Raw genomic sequence first — 19,464 nt, 5'->3', positions numbered from 1 at the left:
CCTCCCTCCCTCCCTTCCTGCCTCCCTCTTCCTCTCCATTTCTTTTAAGACAGGGTCTCACTACAGAGTTCTGGCTGTCCTGGAACTATGGAGACCAGGCTGATCTTGAACTCAGAAGGATCTGCCTCTGGAGAGTTGATGACATTTAACTGAGATGGAAATATACTTCAGTGCATCTGAGGAGCGGGTGTGATTGCCAGCACATGGAGAGGAACCTTCTCAACACATGTCTAAGGAGAGTAGTGCACGGCCATGTTCCTAAAGTCCTTTGAGTTTTCAGTCTCCTTCAAATTGGGACAGCAGGGAGGGGCTGCATGGGCCAGGGCCTCTCCGTTTAGAGGTCTTGTGAGAGAATTATGTGGATGTGGGGGTTTGTTTCCGACCTTACTTCCCTCTACCATGACTACTTCCTTTACCCAATGTTTTCTTTCTCCTCTGTCTATACAAAGACTCATTTATTTATACTTTATATGTATGTGTGAGCCTGAATGCACTGATGTGCACATGTGCACATACTCATGCAGGTCCGAAGGCCTCAGATTCCCTGCAACTGGAGATATAGGTTGTGAGCTGTCTAACGTAGGTGCTGGGAACCAAACCGGGATCTTCTGCAAGAACAGTTAAGCGATGTCAGCTGTTGAGCCATCTCCCTAGGCCCCCTTACTTTCTTTACTCCTCTGGGCTCTAGGAAGTATAAGTACAAATTTTGTGTTAACTACGTGCTCATCTACGCGGTTTGAAGGATGGACAGTGTGTCCTTGTGGATAGCGGCCACAGATTTTCTGGCACAAGTGACAGACACAGGTCAGAGTCTTACCTACAGGAATCTGATAGAGTGCTTCTGGCTAGACAGCCCCTGCTAAATTCAACAGTAGTGGCACCTTTTTAAGCTGAGGTTTGAATGAGGGAATGAGAGAGAATTAAAGAGTCTCTTGAACACACAGGTAGCTTTTTTGAAAAAGGCGCTCATTTTTAAGTGAGATATCAATAGTGCTCTTGTCTAGATTTATAGTATTCAGCTGCATTGATGCTGTGGTTAAGACAACTTAGCAATGTTTTCAAAGGAGCAGGTATCTGTATCCATTACAAGAGAGTTTCGTTATGCTGTTAATTTTCTTTAAGTCTAAAGGCTAAGTCATGAATTCATGTTTAGTTACTTTGAAGGGGACTTTTCAGCCAGATCTGTGGAAATGGCCAGCAGTGTGGCATATCACATAGTATCAGCAATACACAGTTGCAATGGCATTCTCCACACAGCACAGTCAACACCGGGTCATAGCATCAGTGATACATTGTGGACAATCACATTCTTCATACAGCACAGTCAAGCTTATGACCAGGAGGAAGGTAGATGGAGGGCCTGTTCAGTTTCCTGCCGTTTTCTCTTCTCCATGCTAATGCCACCATTAACTCTGTGTTATTTACTTCCATTAGTACCCAGACTGCCATCTCCATGCTGAAGGCTGCCTTTCATCAGTCTCTGAGGCTTGCACTTGCCCGTGTCCTGCTTGCTAGGGTGAAATCCGTCCTTTCTCCCCACCCACTGCCATGTAGCCACCCCTTTCTCCATGTTGCTTTCTTAATTCATCTCCACCAGAGTGTAGCAATTTAACAAAGTTCTGCCCACTGCTCTATTTTCTTTTCTTTTGATGTTCTCATTTCCTGCACCATGCAAATGGAATTTGCTGGAAGCTTTCTAATTCCCTTGGGTGGCTGTGACCCCTTAGCTCCAATCCATGGGCAAAAGGAGTGGGGCAATGTTTGAAGTGGATAGAATGGCACCATCAAAGCTGTTGAGCTGCTGTAGGAAGCCAGTTGGACATACGGTACAAAGTTCAGGCCACCGAGGTGAGGGCTGGGGCTTGGCATTCACTCTTAATCATTAGCTTTCCTGTGCACAGGCTAATTGTACTTTTATGTCTCAGAGGTTTATCCCATGATCATGTGGCAGTGCCATACCTTGCTGATCTGAGTGCTTGCCTAACACTTTCCTGTGGGACCCACTTTATTTTCCCTTTGTCTCACACTGACTTACAATTATTGCATTTGCTAATAATATACATGGGTTTTGAGGCAGACTATTTGCATGTTTGAAAGCATAGCCTGTTAGAAGAGGATTGTCCCTGTAGAAAAGGTAATTCTTCTGGCTTAGATACCTTTAAGGAGAAAAGTATACTGCCCTTGTACAAGGTCTCCCTGCAGACACATGCACAGGAAGTCTGCCTCTTTAATCTATTTGCTAGGGGTAGACTTGAGGCTTCAGATATGGAATCCCAGCTAGCTTGTCTGCATTAAGAAGGGGCCTCACTTCATCAGGTTAGAGTGGTAATAACAATAAGTGTGAATATTACTGGCCATAGTTCTGTGTATGGGCTCCATTAAACACTTCAAAATGGCTATGTTAATGAAACCATTATTATATTCACTTAAATATGATGAATCCAAGATCTAGATGGGCTACTGGGACTTACTCTAGCCTGTACATTACGTTAGTCTGTACATTATTTGTGCGAACGTGGAAAGGAAGGTAAATATAAAGGAACAAAGCACTTTATAAATAGAGGTGATTAACCCAGGGCTCCTGCCATACCCAGCTTTCCCAAGGCTGAGGGTATTAATGCCCTGTCATGGCTGTAACTTCCCACCTGTTTGGGATGCTCTAGATTAAGTCCATTTAGAATCACACAAGGAATAAGCTGCGGAGCAGGGCTTGCACAGAGATGTCTCAGGTGCACAGGCTAATTGTACTTGACCTCCAGATGCTACGGAATAGATGTGGCTGAGAGTTTGCATGTGGGGAGGCAAGGGACTCCTCTCTTTAAGTGGTCGCTCACCCTCAGTTCTATTTTATTCTCACTCCCGCTACAGGCAATCTAATCCAAGCTCTTCATTTTATAGATGGGAGAACAGACTGGGAGGTGGCCTGTGCAAGGGCCCTGTGGTGCCAAGGAGCACAGCCGAATGAGGTCTTAGGCGTCCTGACTTCTGGCCCAGGCCTGGTTGGCTTTGGCAGTTTTCAGAATTGCTTTCACAGACGATCTCTGATCTCTTGCTTTTCTGCCTAGATCTCAAACCCCTTGCTGTGTCTGAGTTCTTTCCTATGTTCAGTGGCAATTCTCACTATGCTGAGTGCAGAATGAAGGGTCTGTCTGTCTGTCCCACTGCCACTGGACTGTCCACTCTACCGTGGTCTGAGGAAGATGTAAAAGGAGCCCAAGTTTTCCTGAAGGAAACTCGTTTTCACCATCATAGATTTGAGAAATGTGCAAATTTCTACTGAGATGCACATACCTTTTCCGAACCAGTAACTGACAACCTCCCTCCAAGGCTGTCAATCAATCAAGCCTCCACAGCGGAGTGCCGTGAACTTCACACACCTTCCTTTTTCCTGCTGACGGGTGATAGAAGACACCAAGCTTAGAAGATACTTTCATGACCCAGCTTAACAGGAGTTTTGACCCACAAGAGTGATTTTCTAATCAGTAGCTCAGGGAGAGCCGTGGGCTGCGTTCAGAGCTCAAGAATAGGGAAGCTTCCTTGGCTGCTAGGTTTGGGGCCGAGGTTTGTGATTTGGGAGTGTGAGTCTTGTTCAGCCTGCTTGCAGGCAATGACCCCAGGAGCCACACAGAGCCAAAGTAGTCCTATGAAAGTCACCCGTCATATCTGAGCCTCAGCATTGTTATCTGTAAAATGAATGTCATAATGCACACAGTTATTTGATGGAGTTCTTGAAAGTTGTCTTCTGTGTGTGCCTATAGATGTGTGTGGAGGTCAGAGGTCAGTTTCTGGGAACTGATTCTGTTCTCTCAGCAGGGATGTAGCTCAGGTCATCAGACTTGAGAGCAAGTGCCTTTACATACGATCCACCTCAGCAGTGTGGAGTTTTGTTGTTGTTGTTGTTGGTGTTGTTTTTTTAAAAAATTGTATCATTGTTATACAGACGATGCCAAGCATATCATATTAAACATCTTCAAGAGTTTAGTTACTATAGTAACCATAAACTGGAGCTGCTAATACACCTAGTGGGAAGTTGCACTACATCTGTTGTACATTGCCCCAGTCAACATAACAGCAATGATAAAGGCTGACATTCAGCAAGGGTCTTACTGTGCTTCTAGCCGTCAGAAACCCTCACATACATGGCTGGCTGCTATCCTTATGAAGGTTCTAGCAGACATGTATTTGGACACTACTTTGAAGAGCTGGTCAGCTCCAGCTCTGGGGGTGGATATGCATTTGCTCATGCATTTCCTTACCACTCTCTTAAAAGCTTACTTTCCTCATCCTGGTGTGGTAAAGAGAAAAGGGGGTCACCAAGCACCAGTCTTCCTGGTTCACCCCCAAGTTGTTTTTGCCTGGAGGAGCGAAATGGTTTGTTGTGCCAAAAAAAATATAATTAGAACTCATCAGAATTTTCATATGTATATGCAGCCACGTCTCACTATACACTTTGACTCTTTCTTTCCTCGGCCATGATACAGCAGCCTGTAGTTAGTAGGAGGCCATATCAGAACTCTGAGGAAGAATGGCTTCAGGAGCAGGCCAGCAAGGTTGGAAAAATGAACACTCAATGAGGGCTCACCATGCTCCCTTGTGTCCCATCTCCTAAAGAGTTCCATCACTACAGGTGCACCTGAGGATGGGTTAGGGACGCTGGACCTCTTTAGGTTGAGAGGAAGCATCTACTACACACCATTAAGTAGGTATGCCCCAACCTTTGACATTGTATCGCTATGTATAAAGTTCATGCTTAAGAACTGTATCATTAAGTTACAAAAGGATTGCAAAACCCCCTCATGTTTACTGTCTTGTGCTGGAACACATTCATTATTACACTCAGCCACAAATGGCTTGTGTGCTACAGGTCAGACATGCCTGCCCAGGTCTCATGCCAAGCCATATGCTAACATGCTAAGAAATATATACTTGGTATCCTGGGCTTTAAATCAACATCCCCCTGTCTATCTCTATGTCTGTCTGTCTCTCTCAGCTCATGACTGTGTCACATGGTGCCTGTACAGATGTCAGAGGACAACCTGTAGGAGTTGGTTCTCTCTACCGTGTGGATCCCAAGGATGAGTCTCAGGTCATCAAGCTTCATGGTGGCAGGTGTCTACCTACTGAGACATCTTGATGGCTTGAGATGGATTTTAAAATCATTGTTATTATTATTTTTTAGTGATCAGAGAAGTGGCCTCAAGGAATCAATCCATTTCCAGTGAGAAGGTTTCTGGCTTCCATGATCCAAAGATGGCCTCCTGAGAAGAAAGAGCTTTGGGTCTTACAGTTTCTGGTCTCAATTCTGGTTCTTACTAAAGAACCGTGGGACCTGCAGGAAGTTCTTTCTGACTGTGGCTCTGACCAATCCAGCCTCCCACAGTGTGTAGGTGAGGATGGAAGGATGCTGTGTCCACACGTGAGCTCGGTTCTCACAAGGGCTCTGTGTGGTCCTCAGTGCTGGTTTTCTATCTAGATCTCCACTTTCTGCTGTCAGAACTATGTTGGCAAATCCATCATTCTCATGGTATTTCAAAATATTGGCCCATTACATGCCTTTTCATGGACAGATGGAACATGTCCTCCTCTTGCTCACTGTCCTTAACCTATCCAAACCATCTTCATTCTAAGCTTCCTTTTGGCTTTCACTGTCAGAGCTCAGACATCTGAACTCCATAGTCTCTCATATATCTCACCGTTATGGCACATCTGGTTTTTCTACCTTCATTGTGTCTCTCTTCTGTGCGACTAAAATATGTATCAGCTTGTGTCATTGAATTTCTCCATGCCTACAGAGCAACCAACATCTAACCTCAACTTGGCAAGTGTTAGGGACTGACCACCCAAGCTGTCTCTCCAGTTCCACGAGTTCAGTTTTAATTATACTAAAAAGAAACTATACATAAACCTAGGGGAAAACCCTCCACCACTGATGCTCTTCCCCTCCTCGGGCTCATGAGGGTCTCTTGGGGCTTTGAATAGCCAGAAGTGGTGGGCACAGTAACTTGGCTTTGTTTCATCTGCATCCAAGTACATTAGAGAAGCCATCCTGCCTCCAGCCACACTCTCCACTGTAAGAGCTTTAGGTAAGAACCAGGATAAAAAAAAAATGATGCTCTTTATCAAAACATACTATTACAGCGGCTTTTCAGGCTTGGCAGGATACGGGGCCTGTGGAGTTATCAAAGAGCAGATAGGGCCACTGGACAAAGAAGAGAGGTTAGGTGCAAGCTGTTTCCTCTGATAAATGGTCTACCACCTGGGGCAGGCCAGAGGGCAGTGACCACGTCAGAGTGGAGCTGGCTAAAGGATCTGGGGAAGTTAGTGGACCTGTGGGGTCATGTTCAGTTGGAGAGAAAGTGGCTTCAGAATCCGATTTGTTTCATGTTTCACAAAGGGTTATGTACCACGGGGAACAGGGTGACAAAAACTTCCCTAGAGGAAAGTCTGACTGCTTCACGAGAGACTCCTGTTAGCAAGCTTCCTCTCCATGTGGGTCCTAGCTGTGGCAGATGGGTCCTGCACAGCAGTTCCCAAGTGTAGCTGTGTGTTCGAAACTCGTAGGGAACCTTAAGGAAATGCCAGCCCCAGGACACCCCATCCAGCCCCAGCCGAATTAGAATTTCAGGACGTATACTTCGGACATTAGAGTTTTAAAATATAGACAGAAATGAAAGGAAGAGCCACAAACTAGGAGAAAATGTTTACAAAGTTACAGATGTCAAGCCAGGTGTGAGTGCTTGCACTTTTAATTCCAACACTTTGGGATGCAAAAGGCAGGTAGCTCTGTGAGTTTAAGGCCAGCCTAGTCTGCAGCATGAGTTCCAGACCTCTCAAGGTTTTATAAGAAGACTCTGTCTCAACAAAACCATGCATTTAATGAAACACTTGCATCTAGAATATGTAGGAAATAATTGAGACAAGGCTTCATGTAGCCTACGCTGTGCCCTTGAACTCCCCCCCCCAACTGTAAACTAACCAACCATTTCTTTTTCTTTATATATTAGCTAGATTTTGGCATTTAGTTAAAAAAATGAGAATAGAATAATAGAAATACTGTATATTACAGCAGGTACCTACAATAGAGTTTGACACAAAATAATTTATTTAGTGCTGTGTATTGGGATTGTACCAGTATTTGGTAGATATCTCATGTAGATCGCACAGCAACAAAGAAGATATTTTTATTTCCACAATAGAGAAACTTAACAGTACTTGCCTCAAGTCTTCCAGCTAACTAGTAGTTTTAACTAGGTTCTACGTCTAAACTCCGCCTCCCTGGTTACATACCACTTCAGAAGTCACAGTCCCTCTCTGATGTCACTTCCTGTCTTTAACACACTGTTGGTATTTTTATTCCAGCATTTCCCGACTTCATTGAAATGTGAAGTCTCCACTGACCTTACTACCTTTCCGTTTATACTTATCGATACTAATTTTTGTTAGCATAAAAAACAGCGGGCGTAGCTTAGGTGACCGGTCAGTCCCCCACAGCCTGGCGTTCTGCGCAGGCGCAGTTTGCTTCTCCTGCGCACGTGCCCTTCACCTCTTTGTTCTTTCCTTTCTGCTCGGGACAAATTGAATTCTGTTCCAACATCTTCTGAACTCCATTCTTATCACCCAGCAGTAACTATTGCTGGAGATAAACATGCAAGAGAGACTGGGCTTCCTGGTGCTGAGTAGGTTTTTAAGTACAGCCAAGCAAGGAGGAGAGACACGTATTAACGAGGGTGGACGCGGAAAGGAACTGGACTATTGTGGTGCGGAGAAGCAGGGAAAGGTTGGATAAACTCTAAAGTGACATGGGGATGAGAGGGGAGGGGAATGAGATGTGGGGGAGAGGGACATTGGTGACCAAAGAGCACAGCAGTGCCGTCTTGGCTGGAGAGACCCACTGTAAATCTGATAATATGGGCACAGGCTATTTTGGTTTGGGCTCTGGCTGAGACTCTGAAGGATCCTGGCTGGCCTCAGCAGGGGTATGATGAGTCAGTCACTGAGCGAGGAGAGGTGCTATGGATGGGACCATCTGGAGAGAGGGGGAGAGGCAGGCGCTTGTCCTCTGGAGCCTGGAGCCTGGCGAGGACAAGCTGCGGTGGAGCCGAGCCAGGAGTAGGCTGGGGAATGCTTACCAACCAACTCCAAGGCAGACAACAACAGCAGAAACACAAGTCCCCCCCCCCCCCCCCCCCCCCCCCCCCCCCCAGCTGACTTCAGGTTTACGGTTTGATGTCACTGATTGTAAAGCTGGAACGAGGTGTGGCCTACCAGCGCTGCAAACACTGGTGCAAACTGCCTCCAACATAATCCTGGCTGGGTGAATTCTGAGCTCTCTAGCTCAGCCATGGAGAAGTAGATATTGATAGTGCTGTGAACCACAGCACTGAGGCTGGGCTTGGGGCTCCCGGCATGCAATGGCTTTCATGGGAAGGATGATTTGCATACAGCAGTCACCTCAGCCTGGGGATTGTAGCCAACTAGAATGGGGTCTGGGAAAACTGGACAGTACTCATTAACTGGGAGTCACCTTAGACATCTGTCGTATGCTCCCACGTCTCTTAATGAGAGATGGTCTACACTGGGTTGGTTTGTGGGTGTGTCCATGGGGCACTGTCTTTATTAAGTTCTTTGATGTGGGGGGGACCCAGCCCCCTGTGGGTGGGCAGCGTCTCCTTGAGAAAGGGTCCCGAACGGTTGAAGATTAGAGAAGACCCACCTAGCTGAGCACTACCAAGCAGACAAGTAGTCATGAATGCTTCAGCCTTTCCTTGTTCCTGCCTGTGGCCAGCTGTTTCAAGCTTCTGTCGCTGTGACTTAACCCACGGGGCCGGACTGTGACCTGAGATAAACCTGCTTCTACCTCGAGTCACTTCTGGTTAAGGTATTCTATTATAGCTTATGAACTAGGATGATAGTTCATAGCATAGTAAGATGCTGTCTCTTTGGCCATCTCTAGTCAGCCCTCTTAGAACTAGAAAGTCTGTGATGAGTAATTTCTGTCAATAAAACTTGGGAAGAGTTGCAATCACCTCACTAGTTTCAAGTAGCCAGATATTCGTTCATGTGAAAAATTCTTTTCAGTTTAAAGGGAAAGAAGCCCTTTAGTGTGCATAAACCTAGTTTATTAGTGTTTTCATGCAGAAGAAAGGGTAATTACATAGAGCTGGCAGCGAGGATGAGTCCCAGTGCATCTTTTCTTACTAAATGCAAAGGGGCAGATAAGAGCCAGTATACTTGTGAGTTTGTAGTTTATCTTTCTCCTTTGTGGACGGAGACTAAATATTAATATTTAACAGGGAAGAACGGTACTGTAGAGCTTTTCTTGTGAGGCTGTGCACAAGTCACAGAATTCCTGTCCTATATTAGAACGGCGGCGCCTGAGACAGGTGACGAGCTCAAATCCTCACCGCCAGTACATCTCCTGACACACACACGCAGCAGCTCTGTGCCAGCAAAATCTCATGTTTCTGTGCCACGCTGTCACACCAAGATTCGGGATGCTCTTCTCTTCCTTCCTTTCTCTTCTTCTTCTCCCTCCTTCCCTCCTTTTCTTCCTCCCTTCCCTCTGTCCCTCCTTCCTTTCTTCTTTCCTTCCTTTCTTTTTGTTTCTTTCTTGTTATCTGTTGACCTAACTCTGGCCCTCCGGGAAGATACTACGGCCTGCAGCTCTAGAGAAAAAGAAGGAAAGGAAGAAAGGCAATGGGAGAGCCATCCTACCAATCACCAATATGTAGGTCTCAGTATCCTGCTTCTGAAAGAGTTGTCTGGCCCTGCGTCAGAGCAGAGCAGTGGCTGCCGAGCTCCCTGTAGGTGATGGGTTCCCTGAGGCAGGAGTGTTTTCTCTCTATAGCAGCATTAAACCTCCATGCTTGACTTCCTTCCCCTCGCCTCCCATTGCCAGCTCGAGGCTCATCAAATCCCAGTGATGTCAGAGCAGTTGACTTGCTGTCTTGCTACGCTGCACAGCGTTTACTATTATTCTGCACTAGCTGTCTGTCCCTTTTCTCCCGCTAGGAGACCCAACTCACCTTCCAAGGAAAGGGAGAGTTAAAACGGAAACAGAGTAATGCAGGGGAATTTCCCCTAGTTATTTGATTGGCTGATAAAGGTGACAGGAAGCTAATCACTGGGCGAAGATATGGAGGCGAGATCTTCCGGGCAGAACAGGAAGAGGAGGGTCAGATGAGACAGAGACAGGGAGAGAGAAGGTGGAGGGAGGAGATAAAGATGAACCAGAGCCACACGGCCCTGAAAGAGTCGCAAGTAGCTAGGGATTTCATAGATGGGCAATAGAGCAGTACAGGGTACATTTGCCCTATCCAGGTGTGCAGCTTGTATTCATATCAGTTGAGTTTTGTGTTCTTTGAGTGGGTATTTTGGGGTTGGAGAGTTATCCTTGTAAATCCCCTGGTATATTGTAAGTCTCTTAGTGTTATTTCACAGGGCTAAGGGGATCTGAGCAACTGGCTTTCTGCTGGCCAGCCACAGGAGAGTGGATGGCCTGGGAAGTGCAAGCTGTGGCTCCAGGCATTTCAACTGGTTCTGTCAGCTTAGCAGGCAGAGGTGAGAGAGCTAGCATGGGAGCAGGTCTTTGTCTGGAGAGGCTTGGCAATAGGCTGGCTGAGGGAACCAGGGCTGGCCATGGGGGTGGGCGAGACTGCCATAGATGGATTTAGCAATGGTTCTTTTTTTCTTTTTCCTTTTTAAATACATGCTACAGAGTAACTAGAACACAACAGAGAGTAAGAAGCTGGGAGATCAGAAGGACAGGTACCAGAATAGTTCCTTGTGTTGAAAACCAGAGAAAATGGAAACTGTTACAATCAGGTCAAAACCTCATCTCCTGCCTAGGATTAGAGACCAGCAAAGCAGACACGCCATTGCACTGCTCCCAGCTCATTACTAACTAATCTAAAAAGTGCTGGGGAGGTGGCTCAGAGGGAAGGGTGTCTGCCAATCATACTGGCAGCATGGGTTCCCCAGACCCATGGTGGCAGGACAGAACCGACTCGCACAAATTGTCCTCTGGCCTCCACAAACAGGCAGTGGCATATGCCCCGGACAACACATAAAATAAATAAAAATAGTAATAAATGCTCTACAAGAGTGGGGTGAGAAGCAGCCCGAGCAGTGAATAACCTTGCTGTGGGATCCCCTTCCCTGCTCACATACCTGATAATATAGATGCAACAGCAGCAATGATGAAGGACACGATGACCCCAGGTCCTGCCATCTCCTTGGCCACCAGGCCAGACACCACATACATGCCAGTGCCCACACAGCTGCCAACCCCAAGAGAGATGAGGTCTACAGTGGTGAGCACCTGGGCTAGCTTGGTACCATGCGCCGAGGTGGCCCCAGTTCCCTCCAGCATGGACTCCACCGGCTTGGTGCGCAGGATCCGAGAGTGCATTGCATACCAGGCAGCCCCCCACTGTACCCGCCGGGGGTCCAGTGAGGCCAGAAAGCCACTCATCTTTAACGGTGGGGTTGTAGTGAAGGTTTGCTGATAGACAGAAAAGGACTATGGGAGCCTTAGTGGATGATCCTGGAATTCATGGAGCAATTAGTGCTTGTCCTTTTAAGAAAGGCCCGGTGGGAGCCACAGCAGCCTGGTCTTGGGCATGAACGTCTGCAAGAGAAACACGAGAAAGAAGATAAGAACTGTGGGAACAAACCATGACTTGGAGACACATTTGGCCTACCACGATGAACAAGGACGAGACTGTCTTTTGTGCTACCTTCCCATCCTATGTGAGCTCCAGAAGCTTGTCCTGTGTCTCACAGTCATCTCAGAGCCCGGCTTATTCTAGCACTGGGTTCAAGCTGTTTTCTTTCTCCATGCTTCATTCAGTCTTAGCAGCTCAGGGAGCAGATAAGAAGGCCTTCTGAGGAGACTGGTGTGCCCCACTCTGTAAATTCCCACTGTTCTTCAAGGAGTTTGATTTTCTCCAGGAATCTCATTCTGGGAGAAAGAAAGCTTTGGGACCCAGGTGCCAGCTTCAGAGAGAGTGTGTCTACCAGAAAGATATTTCACACAGTTCTGAGGACTTGTCAGACCACCTTGCGGGAGAGACTGAGGGCCAGATGATGATGTTGGGACCACACATGGACAAGGGCTGCTTAGCTATGTGGATCTTTAAAATAGCCCTTTGGCTTAGCTATAAATGTCTTTAAATAGTGCTCTGTCTAAACCCAGGTCTCATGTCAGGACCCTGAAGATAGTCTTGGAAGAGGGGCTCACTCAACCCTTGGCTTTTCATCCCAGCACTGCCACATTGAATAAATCCCCCTTTCTGGTCTAGCTATTAGTTTGCCTCTTTCTCTTGTCCATTGTGTTCCTGGGTTTTCTACTGCTGTGATACGATCTCCTGACAAAAGCAACACAAAGAGGAGAGGGTTTTCTTTGGCTTTTTGTTCCAGACGGAGAGTCCATCATGGTGGGGAGGTTTGGCATCAGGCAGGGAAAGCATGGCAGCAGGGAACTGGTTGATCATGCTTTCAGTCACAGTCAGGAAGCTGACAATCACCTGACAGGAAGCCGGGCGAGGTTATAACACCTCAGAGCCTATTGATGTATTCCCTCCAACAAGGCTCCACCTCCTACAAGTTCTATGATCCTTCCAGATAGTACCGCTAGCTGGGAATCAAATGCTCAAATACACGAGCCTATGAGGGACATTCTCATTCAATCCATCATACCTGCGGAGGACAGGTGGATGAACCTGGTTCATCAGGGCTGCCAGGAGCTAGGCGCTGACTCTGTCACTCAAGTAACAGAGTCGTCTGCTGGGTGTTAATGTAGGTCAGAGCATGTAAGGAGCTGAGGACGACAACTGGGTCAAGGGAAGCACTCAGCTGCCTCAACTCCTACCTACTTCTTACTTGGCTCTGGCAAGATTTGATTTGTGATGTGGGGCATTTGTGTGTGTGTGTGTGTGTGTGTGTGTGTGTGTGTGAATACAATATTCTCATTTGTAAAAAACAATAGGAAGTAAAATCAGATCTAAGCTTCTTAATAGGGGCCCTGGGCATGCCACCCATGAGGCTGCTTTGAATTTGGCTTTCAAATAAAACAGAAAATGTTTTGTGTGCTTTGGAGGGTTATATGGTGAAGAAGATGTCTACTGACATTTGGGGCGGGGGCATGGCTAACAGTGGAAATACACAGGATGGTGTCATATCTCTGGAAGATGGTCCATGGTGTTTTTGAATAGAAGCACCTTGGTAATGGTGACCCGAGCCTTGATAATGAACTTGATAATGAACTTTGCCTTTGAAGTTTGCCCGCTGAATCAGCATGTAGGATGCTATGGATGGTCTCAAAACATAAGGATGTTGAAACTTCCAGGAAAGCAACTCTAGGAAAGGTTAAATGGGGGTTGTAATTTGACACGTTTGGAACCGCCCTCTGAAAAGACAGAGGTTCTCACACAGTGCTACTCAGGGGCTCCCCACGCTCACAGGCAGCCCCTTCTAAGAGCTGGCAGTTGAGAATGAGCATATCTTCACGGAATGTTCACTCCATATGTTAGTTAGCTGTTTTGGCCACAGCTGGACCCAAATCAGGTCATCTGGGAAGAGGCCACTTGAACTGGGAAAACGCCTCCATCAGATTAGCCTGTAGGCAGGTCTGTTGGCATTTTCTTCACTGATGTCTGATACAGGAGGACATTGATGTAGGAGAGCGCCACCCATTGTGCATTTCTTGAGGCTACTTTCTTGGGAATTCAGAACTTTATAAGAGTCTAGAAGGAAACTATGAAGGATGTGAGACATTGGTCCCAAGCACCGCACTGCTCAGCCTAGGCTGTTTCCACAAAGTTCCCGCTGACGCAGCCCCCACGTGTAATTCGTTAGTTTTGAGTCAGGGTGTTGCTAGGTAGCGTGGCTGGCATTGAGGTTGGCAGTTCTCCTGCATCCTTGTCCTTAGTGCTGCGTCTGCAGCTGTGTGTCACGACACCCGGCCTGCTGTTATTAATTAATACTACTTAGCACTTACGTTGTGCTTATCTCTTCCCGAAGGCTTTGCAGACACTGGCTAATTAGGAGTCAGGTGAGACACACTAGCTGAGTTCCCAGGACCGGGGTGACACCCCTTCCAGTTTAATTTACTCCTGGAGCCTGGTCTGTATCGCGCTCCTTCTCTGTCAGGTCCGAGTTCTGGATACAAGCCAGCATTCTTCAGGAGCTTCCAAGCCAGTTCCCCTCAACCAAAGGAGCCATTTCCTTCTGACTGGTAGGAGGGACAGATGCCCTTCTGTGGTGTCTATTATCATATCAAAGCTCGTGCTGGCCTCCAGGCTCCCTCAGTCTCATTTCACATTTCAGAGCCCATGTTGGCATCTGTGGTCTTCTCATCCTGCTCCCTGCTCCAAACGCCTCCAGATCGTGGGCTCTGCCCCACCCCCAGCTACTTGTTTCTCCTTATAGCCCTGCTATTTCTGCTGTGTTCCCTTCTTCTGTTCACCACTCCTGCTCCGTTTTTTGTCTTCCTCTGTCCTCCCCTCCTCCCACCCCCATGGCCATGTCCAGTCTACTGACCAAGCTCGGTTTTTGACTTTCTCTCCCTGCTCTGAACCCTTCCAGATGCCTCTGGTTGGACTCTTCCTCATACAACCACAACCTTCCCCTTAATGATACTTTTGAGTTGTTATGTGGTCAGTTTATATACTACGCCCCTTAAAAGGACAATATGAACCCCATTTGTCTTCATTTTAAGGACCAGGCCTTATTTCAAAAAAGGCCACAAGACATCAGCTTCAGGAATAGACCATAAGTCCCAGAAACTAGGTCAAGAGATACCAGCTCTAGGAATAGACCATAAAACCCAGAAAGAGACCATTAAACCCCCTCCCCAAGAACAGCCTGGGGATAACCATAAAAATGGGGAAATATCTTATCAGAATGTGCCATCTGCACCGGGCAGTCCTATTTCATCACATGGTTGAACGTTCATGACATGGGAATGTAGACCACTGACCACCTGTGACCTCCTAGCACCCACCAATGAAATTTTAGATTACCTAATCCTTCTAGAGACTTCCCCCAGTTCCCTACAAGAAGGCCTGCATGCCTTCGTCTGGGGTCACTATTTTGGAAAATGGTTGACCCTCACATGCTGGTTGTTTCTGCAGAATAAACACTCTTTGTTTTTGCATATTATCTGAGTTTGGGGTTTTCCTTCAGCGATTTTCAGACCCTTACGCCCTTCTCCACCTGCTCCGCATCCTCTCTTTCTCTTTCATCCACAGTTTCTCTTCACTTCCTCATCCTCCTCTTTCTGTGTCCTTCATGACTAGTGAAACAACAGGAGCCATGGTTCACAGGGTCACTTTGGACTCTTAGAGGAGAATGAGAGTGGAGCCACATTTGTGGCTGCACTCCTAATCGGTGGTGTATACTGCCATGACAGCCTTAGCAGACCAATACAGGCTGTGATGGAATGAGAGCAGGTGACAACACCAGTGGACATGCAATGTGCACATGGAAAATTTCACAAGGCCCCACTCCTAGAGGAAGATCTACAGTCATTCAATGGCTGCTGGGAGAGAGAGAGAGAATCAGTGCTCTCCAGGATCAACCCCATGGTTGGCTAGCCAGTCCTCAAGATCATCCCTAAACATGTACTTACAAGCAACACTAACTGGACTCAGTAGGCTATGTATGTGTGTGTATTATATATATGTACATATATGCATATATATGTTAAATATATGCATGCATACATATTACATAAATATAGTACTCATGTGTGAAATTATCAAAAGTAAAGAACACCTTAAGCTAGGTGAAGCTGCTGGAAGTCCTCTGGAGACATGGCATTGGCTCTTGGGTAAGTGGAGGGTCTGGTTATGCCCAGCATTGGGAAGGGATGTTCTCAGCAGTGTGAGGAGGCAGATCTTAGTGCTGTGTGTGAGTTAGATGAGTGGCAACAGCAACTTAACTGTAGCAACAGACGTGCCAGAGGAAGCATTGGAGGCAGGAAAGGCTCAGGTCCCTATCCAAGGTCACCACCTTCTTCAAGGGTGGGCCCAGAGCTTAGCATATCCTCTTGCAGGGCCAGGGCCTGGGTGCCTGACTTAACCTGATGAAAATGCACAGGGGTCGGTCTGGTGGAAGATCTGCTGTGTGGGATTAGATCTAAAGACATCGTGGGAACACTGGATGACCTCGTGCAGTGAGCACCATGAGATGGTGGCTTCTCTGACTGCCCACTGCAGCTGCTGTGCAAAGGTTAGCATGGAGGTAAGACCATTACTAAGAGACCCAGAGGTGGGACAAATCTCTCTTGGGGATCTTTCTCAAGCACAATCCGGGTAGTTATTGGGAGCCAAGGCATGGCCACCCGACCCTCTGCCCCTCAACTAGCCTGAGAACTGCCTGACATTCACCTTGGCTAAAAACATCCTGTGCTTGTTTACCAAGAGCCAGTATACCAAGACCTTCCTAAAAGAACTACAAAATGTTCCAGACCCCCTGCTAACATTCGTCACATGGACAACACTGGAGTGAACCCATTGTTCCCCGCCCCTCCCCTTTTCCGTTTTTTGTAAAGTATATATTGAGCAGCTTGCTCTAAGTAAAGTAGACCTTGACAAACCTTTGCAGGGCCTCCTCTGTCTCACTCATTCTTCCCCACAGGCATGGTCCCTCTCGACTCCCCAAATAACTGAACCCCGCAGGCAGGGATAGGTAGTGACTGTAGTTACTATCCAGACTGCTGGCTGTGGAGTGCTGTGACCTAACACCACAGAGCGCAGCTCAGGGGCAGTGACAGACAGGTGACCTCATGCTTTGAACAGGCCCAGACTTTGACTAGCCAGGATTACCCTTATTTGCACGACTCCGATTTATATGGCCCTTCCTTGTACGGCAAAGATTGCACAGTAGAAATGATGACGTGTGGTGGTTGTCACTAAGCTTCCAGAACTGTAGTCCCACAATTCTGACTGTCCTCCTTCGAAGAGTATGAATTACACGCCAAGGAAATGCAAACAAGGGAACTTTCCCTAATTACAAAAGTACTCCTCCTAAACCCTCCATTTCCCCAGGCTGTAGGAGTGCTATAATTACTGCTCAGCCTGCTTCCGGCTTGAAGGGTATTGAATAAACTATCCTCTCTCAACCTTCCTACTGCTACGACCCTTTAATACAGTTCCTCATGTTGTGGTGACCCCCTCCCAACCATAAAATCATTTTTGTTGCTGCTTCATAGCTGGGATTTTGCTACGGTTATGGGCCATAATGTAAAGAGCTGCGTTTTCTGGTGGCCTTTGATGACCCCTGTGAAAAAGTTGACCCTGAAAGGGTCTCGACCCACAGGTTGAGAACCCCTGTGGATGCTGTGCCAGAAAGGGACCTTGTAAGCCCCTTGTTCTTTCTCCCTGTTTCCTCCGTGGCTGGCCAGTCAGCATACTACATTTCGTTAAAGAATTATCAGTCCTTTAGTTAGCAGTGGGCTGGACAGAAGTGCAAAGGGTGTGGTGTATAAAGTGTTTAAAGGACTTTATGCATTGTAAAGTGAGTGGGCTACAGCTGCTACGGGGAGAGACTGGTAGGCAAAGTACAATTCAGTCACCTTGGGAGAAGCTGATACCCATGGTCAAGCCTTTGGGTGTGTGTGTAGGTGTGTGTTCCCATCTTCAGAATCCTTTGCAAACAGACAGACAAAACAAGGTTGAGGCCCAATGCCCCAGGCTAGGCTTAATGATATATCGTGCCACAGGGGGTTAGTCAGCAGGCCTTTCCTGTTTCCTATCTGGTCCTGTCCTGGGTAGGTTGGTGAGGTCTCTTGTCAGCCCTCCTTTGTCAGGGGGCTGCCTATGCAGGCTGGTTTGCACTTGTTCCTTGGAAGACTTGTCTTGTCAGCCTCATATCAGACGCTGTCAAAAGAACAGCAGAGAGACAGCAGACCAGGCTCAGCAGGGAGGCGAGAGCCTCTATTTGCATTCCACACTCTTGGTTACAACAAATTGTAACGAAAATGTGGATAATTAACTAGAACAAAGGGTGAAGGTGACAAGATTTTCTTCCTGGCTTAATTCCCTTCAGGCAATTCCTCTGAGCTCGAGCTTGTTTGGTACAAATAGGGGCTTAGGGGTATTTCCTTTCTTGGTAGGAGAGAACAAAATGTACAAAAGAAAGCGAGCTTCTAGGTGACTAGTGAATATCCATATTCATCAACCACAGATTATGCTAATCAGAGAGAGTTGTTGTTGTTGGTTTTTTTTTTTTTTTTTTTTTTTTTTTTTTTTTTTTTTTTTTTTTTTTGAAGCTTCACTGCTGTGGTCTTTCCAAGATGAGCAATAAAGGCATGTTGTGCTTTTTCTAGCACTTGAATTACTGTTCTCAAAATACTTCACAGCTATAACTAAGGCTGACAGAGCCCGGGGAGGAGTCATCCTGGTTTTCCTCCTGTGTTTGCCTGTTTGCGGCTCCAAGTCTGATGATGCTAAAAGCAGGTTTGTTTCAGACAAAAATGATCATGGTTCGGAAGTTTACTTGGTAAATAGGGTTATAGGTAAGTTTAGTGGCTAAGAGAGAAAGAAAACGTAAACTAACAAAATAGTGAACAGTCAAAACCCCTTTCTCACCTGGCTTTCCCACATGGGAGGGATGATGTAAATCCTTTCATGACAGTCGTTGGGGGCACATCTGGGTAGGGGGAACCACTGGTGACAGAGGCTGCCCCTTCGAGTGACTGGCCTAGTACAGCTATTACAGACAGAGCACTTCTAAGCAATGTCCTCAAGCCAAATGGTATTACAGTTGGGAGTGCACGCTGTCTGGTTTGGTAAGCGCTGCTTAGTGCCTGCGGGTCTAAAGACCCCTTCTGACGCCCCTTGCACGTCTCTAACTCCGGGTCTAGGGCTAATTTTCCAGTCTCACAGGCTCTCTAAGGGGTGAGGCTCTGGCTCCTGACTAATGGTGCAGCCTAAGGGTTCAAATTTCGGCCTTGCCCTTCCCAGCTTTGCCCTCCAGTTCTGCCATCTCTAGAATAGGACGGCGTTGGTGTCTAGCTCACAGCTGGGGTAAAGAATGGAAGAAAGGCACAAAGTCTTTGGAGATGATGCATATTATCAACTCTGTCATCTGCCGTGGTTCCTGATGCTTCTTTTGTCCCCTCTCAGATCTCATTTCCACGCTCCCCTACCCGGGGCGTTTTCTGAGAGCCCTTGGCCTGCCTGCCTTTTAGCCGTCATTCAGTATGCTTTCTGCAGAAGTTTTCCAGGTTTCTCCAGGTTGTAGACTGCACAGCATGCTATTTATTCAAGGGACTCAAGTAGCCGTGTGCAGTCACGTCTGCAGAAACCAGCGTTCTCACCCCTTATGTTTCCTCATCACGCAAGAGAATAGGGTGTGGGCTGGTGAGATGACTCAGCGGGGAAGAGCATCAACTGATCTTCTGAAGGTCCTGAGTTCAAATCCCAGCAACCACATGGTGGCTCACAACCACCCGTAATG

General features: G+C 47.0%; 1 protein-coding gene across 1 annotated transcript in view; it reads right to left on the bottom strand.

Moving 5' to 3' along the window:
* Slc7a14 (solute carrier family 7 member 14) overlaps positions 1–19,464 on the bottom strand; it is a 115,305-nt gene that overhangs the window by 40,260 nt on the left and 55,581 nt on the right. Inside the window, exon 2 of the mRNA XM_031376490.1 lies at positions 11,170–11,629. Coding sequence (XP_031232350.1) covers positions 11,170–11,473 — 304 coding nt within the window. The 5' untranslated portion in view covers positions 11,474–11,629. The remainder of the gene's footprint in view (positions 1–11,169; positions 11,630–19,464) is intronic.

This window comes from Mastomys coucha, unplaced genomic scaffold (genome assembly GCF_008632895.1).
Source record: "Mastomys coucha isolate ucsf_1 unplaced genomic scaffold, UCSF_Mcou_1 pScaffold17, whole genome shotgun sequence".
NCBI lineage: Eukaryota > Metazoa > Chordata > Mammalia > Rodentia > Muridae > Mastomys > Mastomys coucha.
The sequence above is the reverse complement of the archived record's forward strand: the minus strand, read 5'-3'. Positions and strand labels throughout refer to the sequence as shown.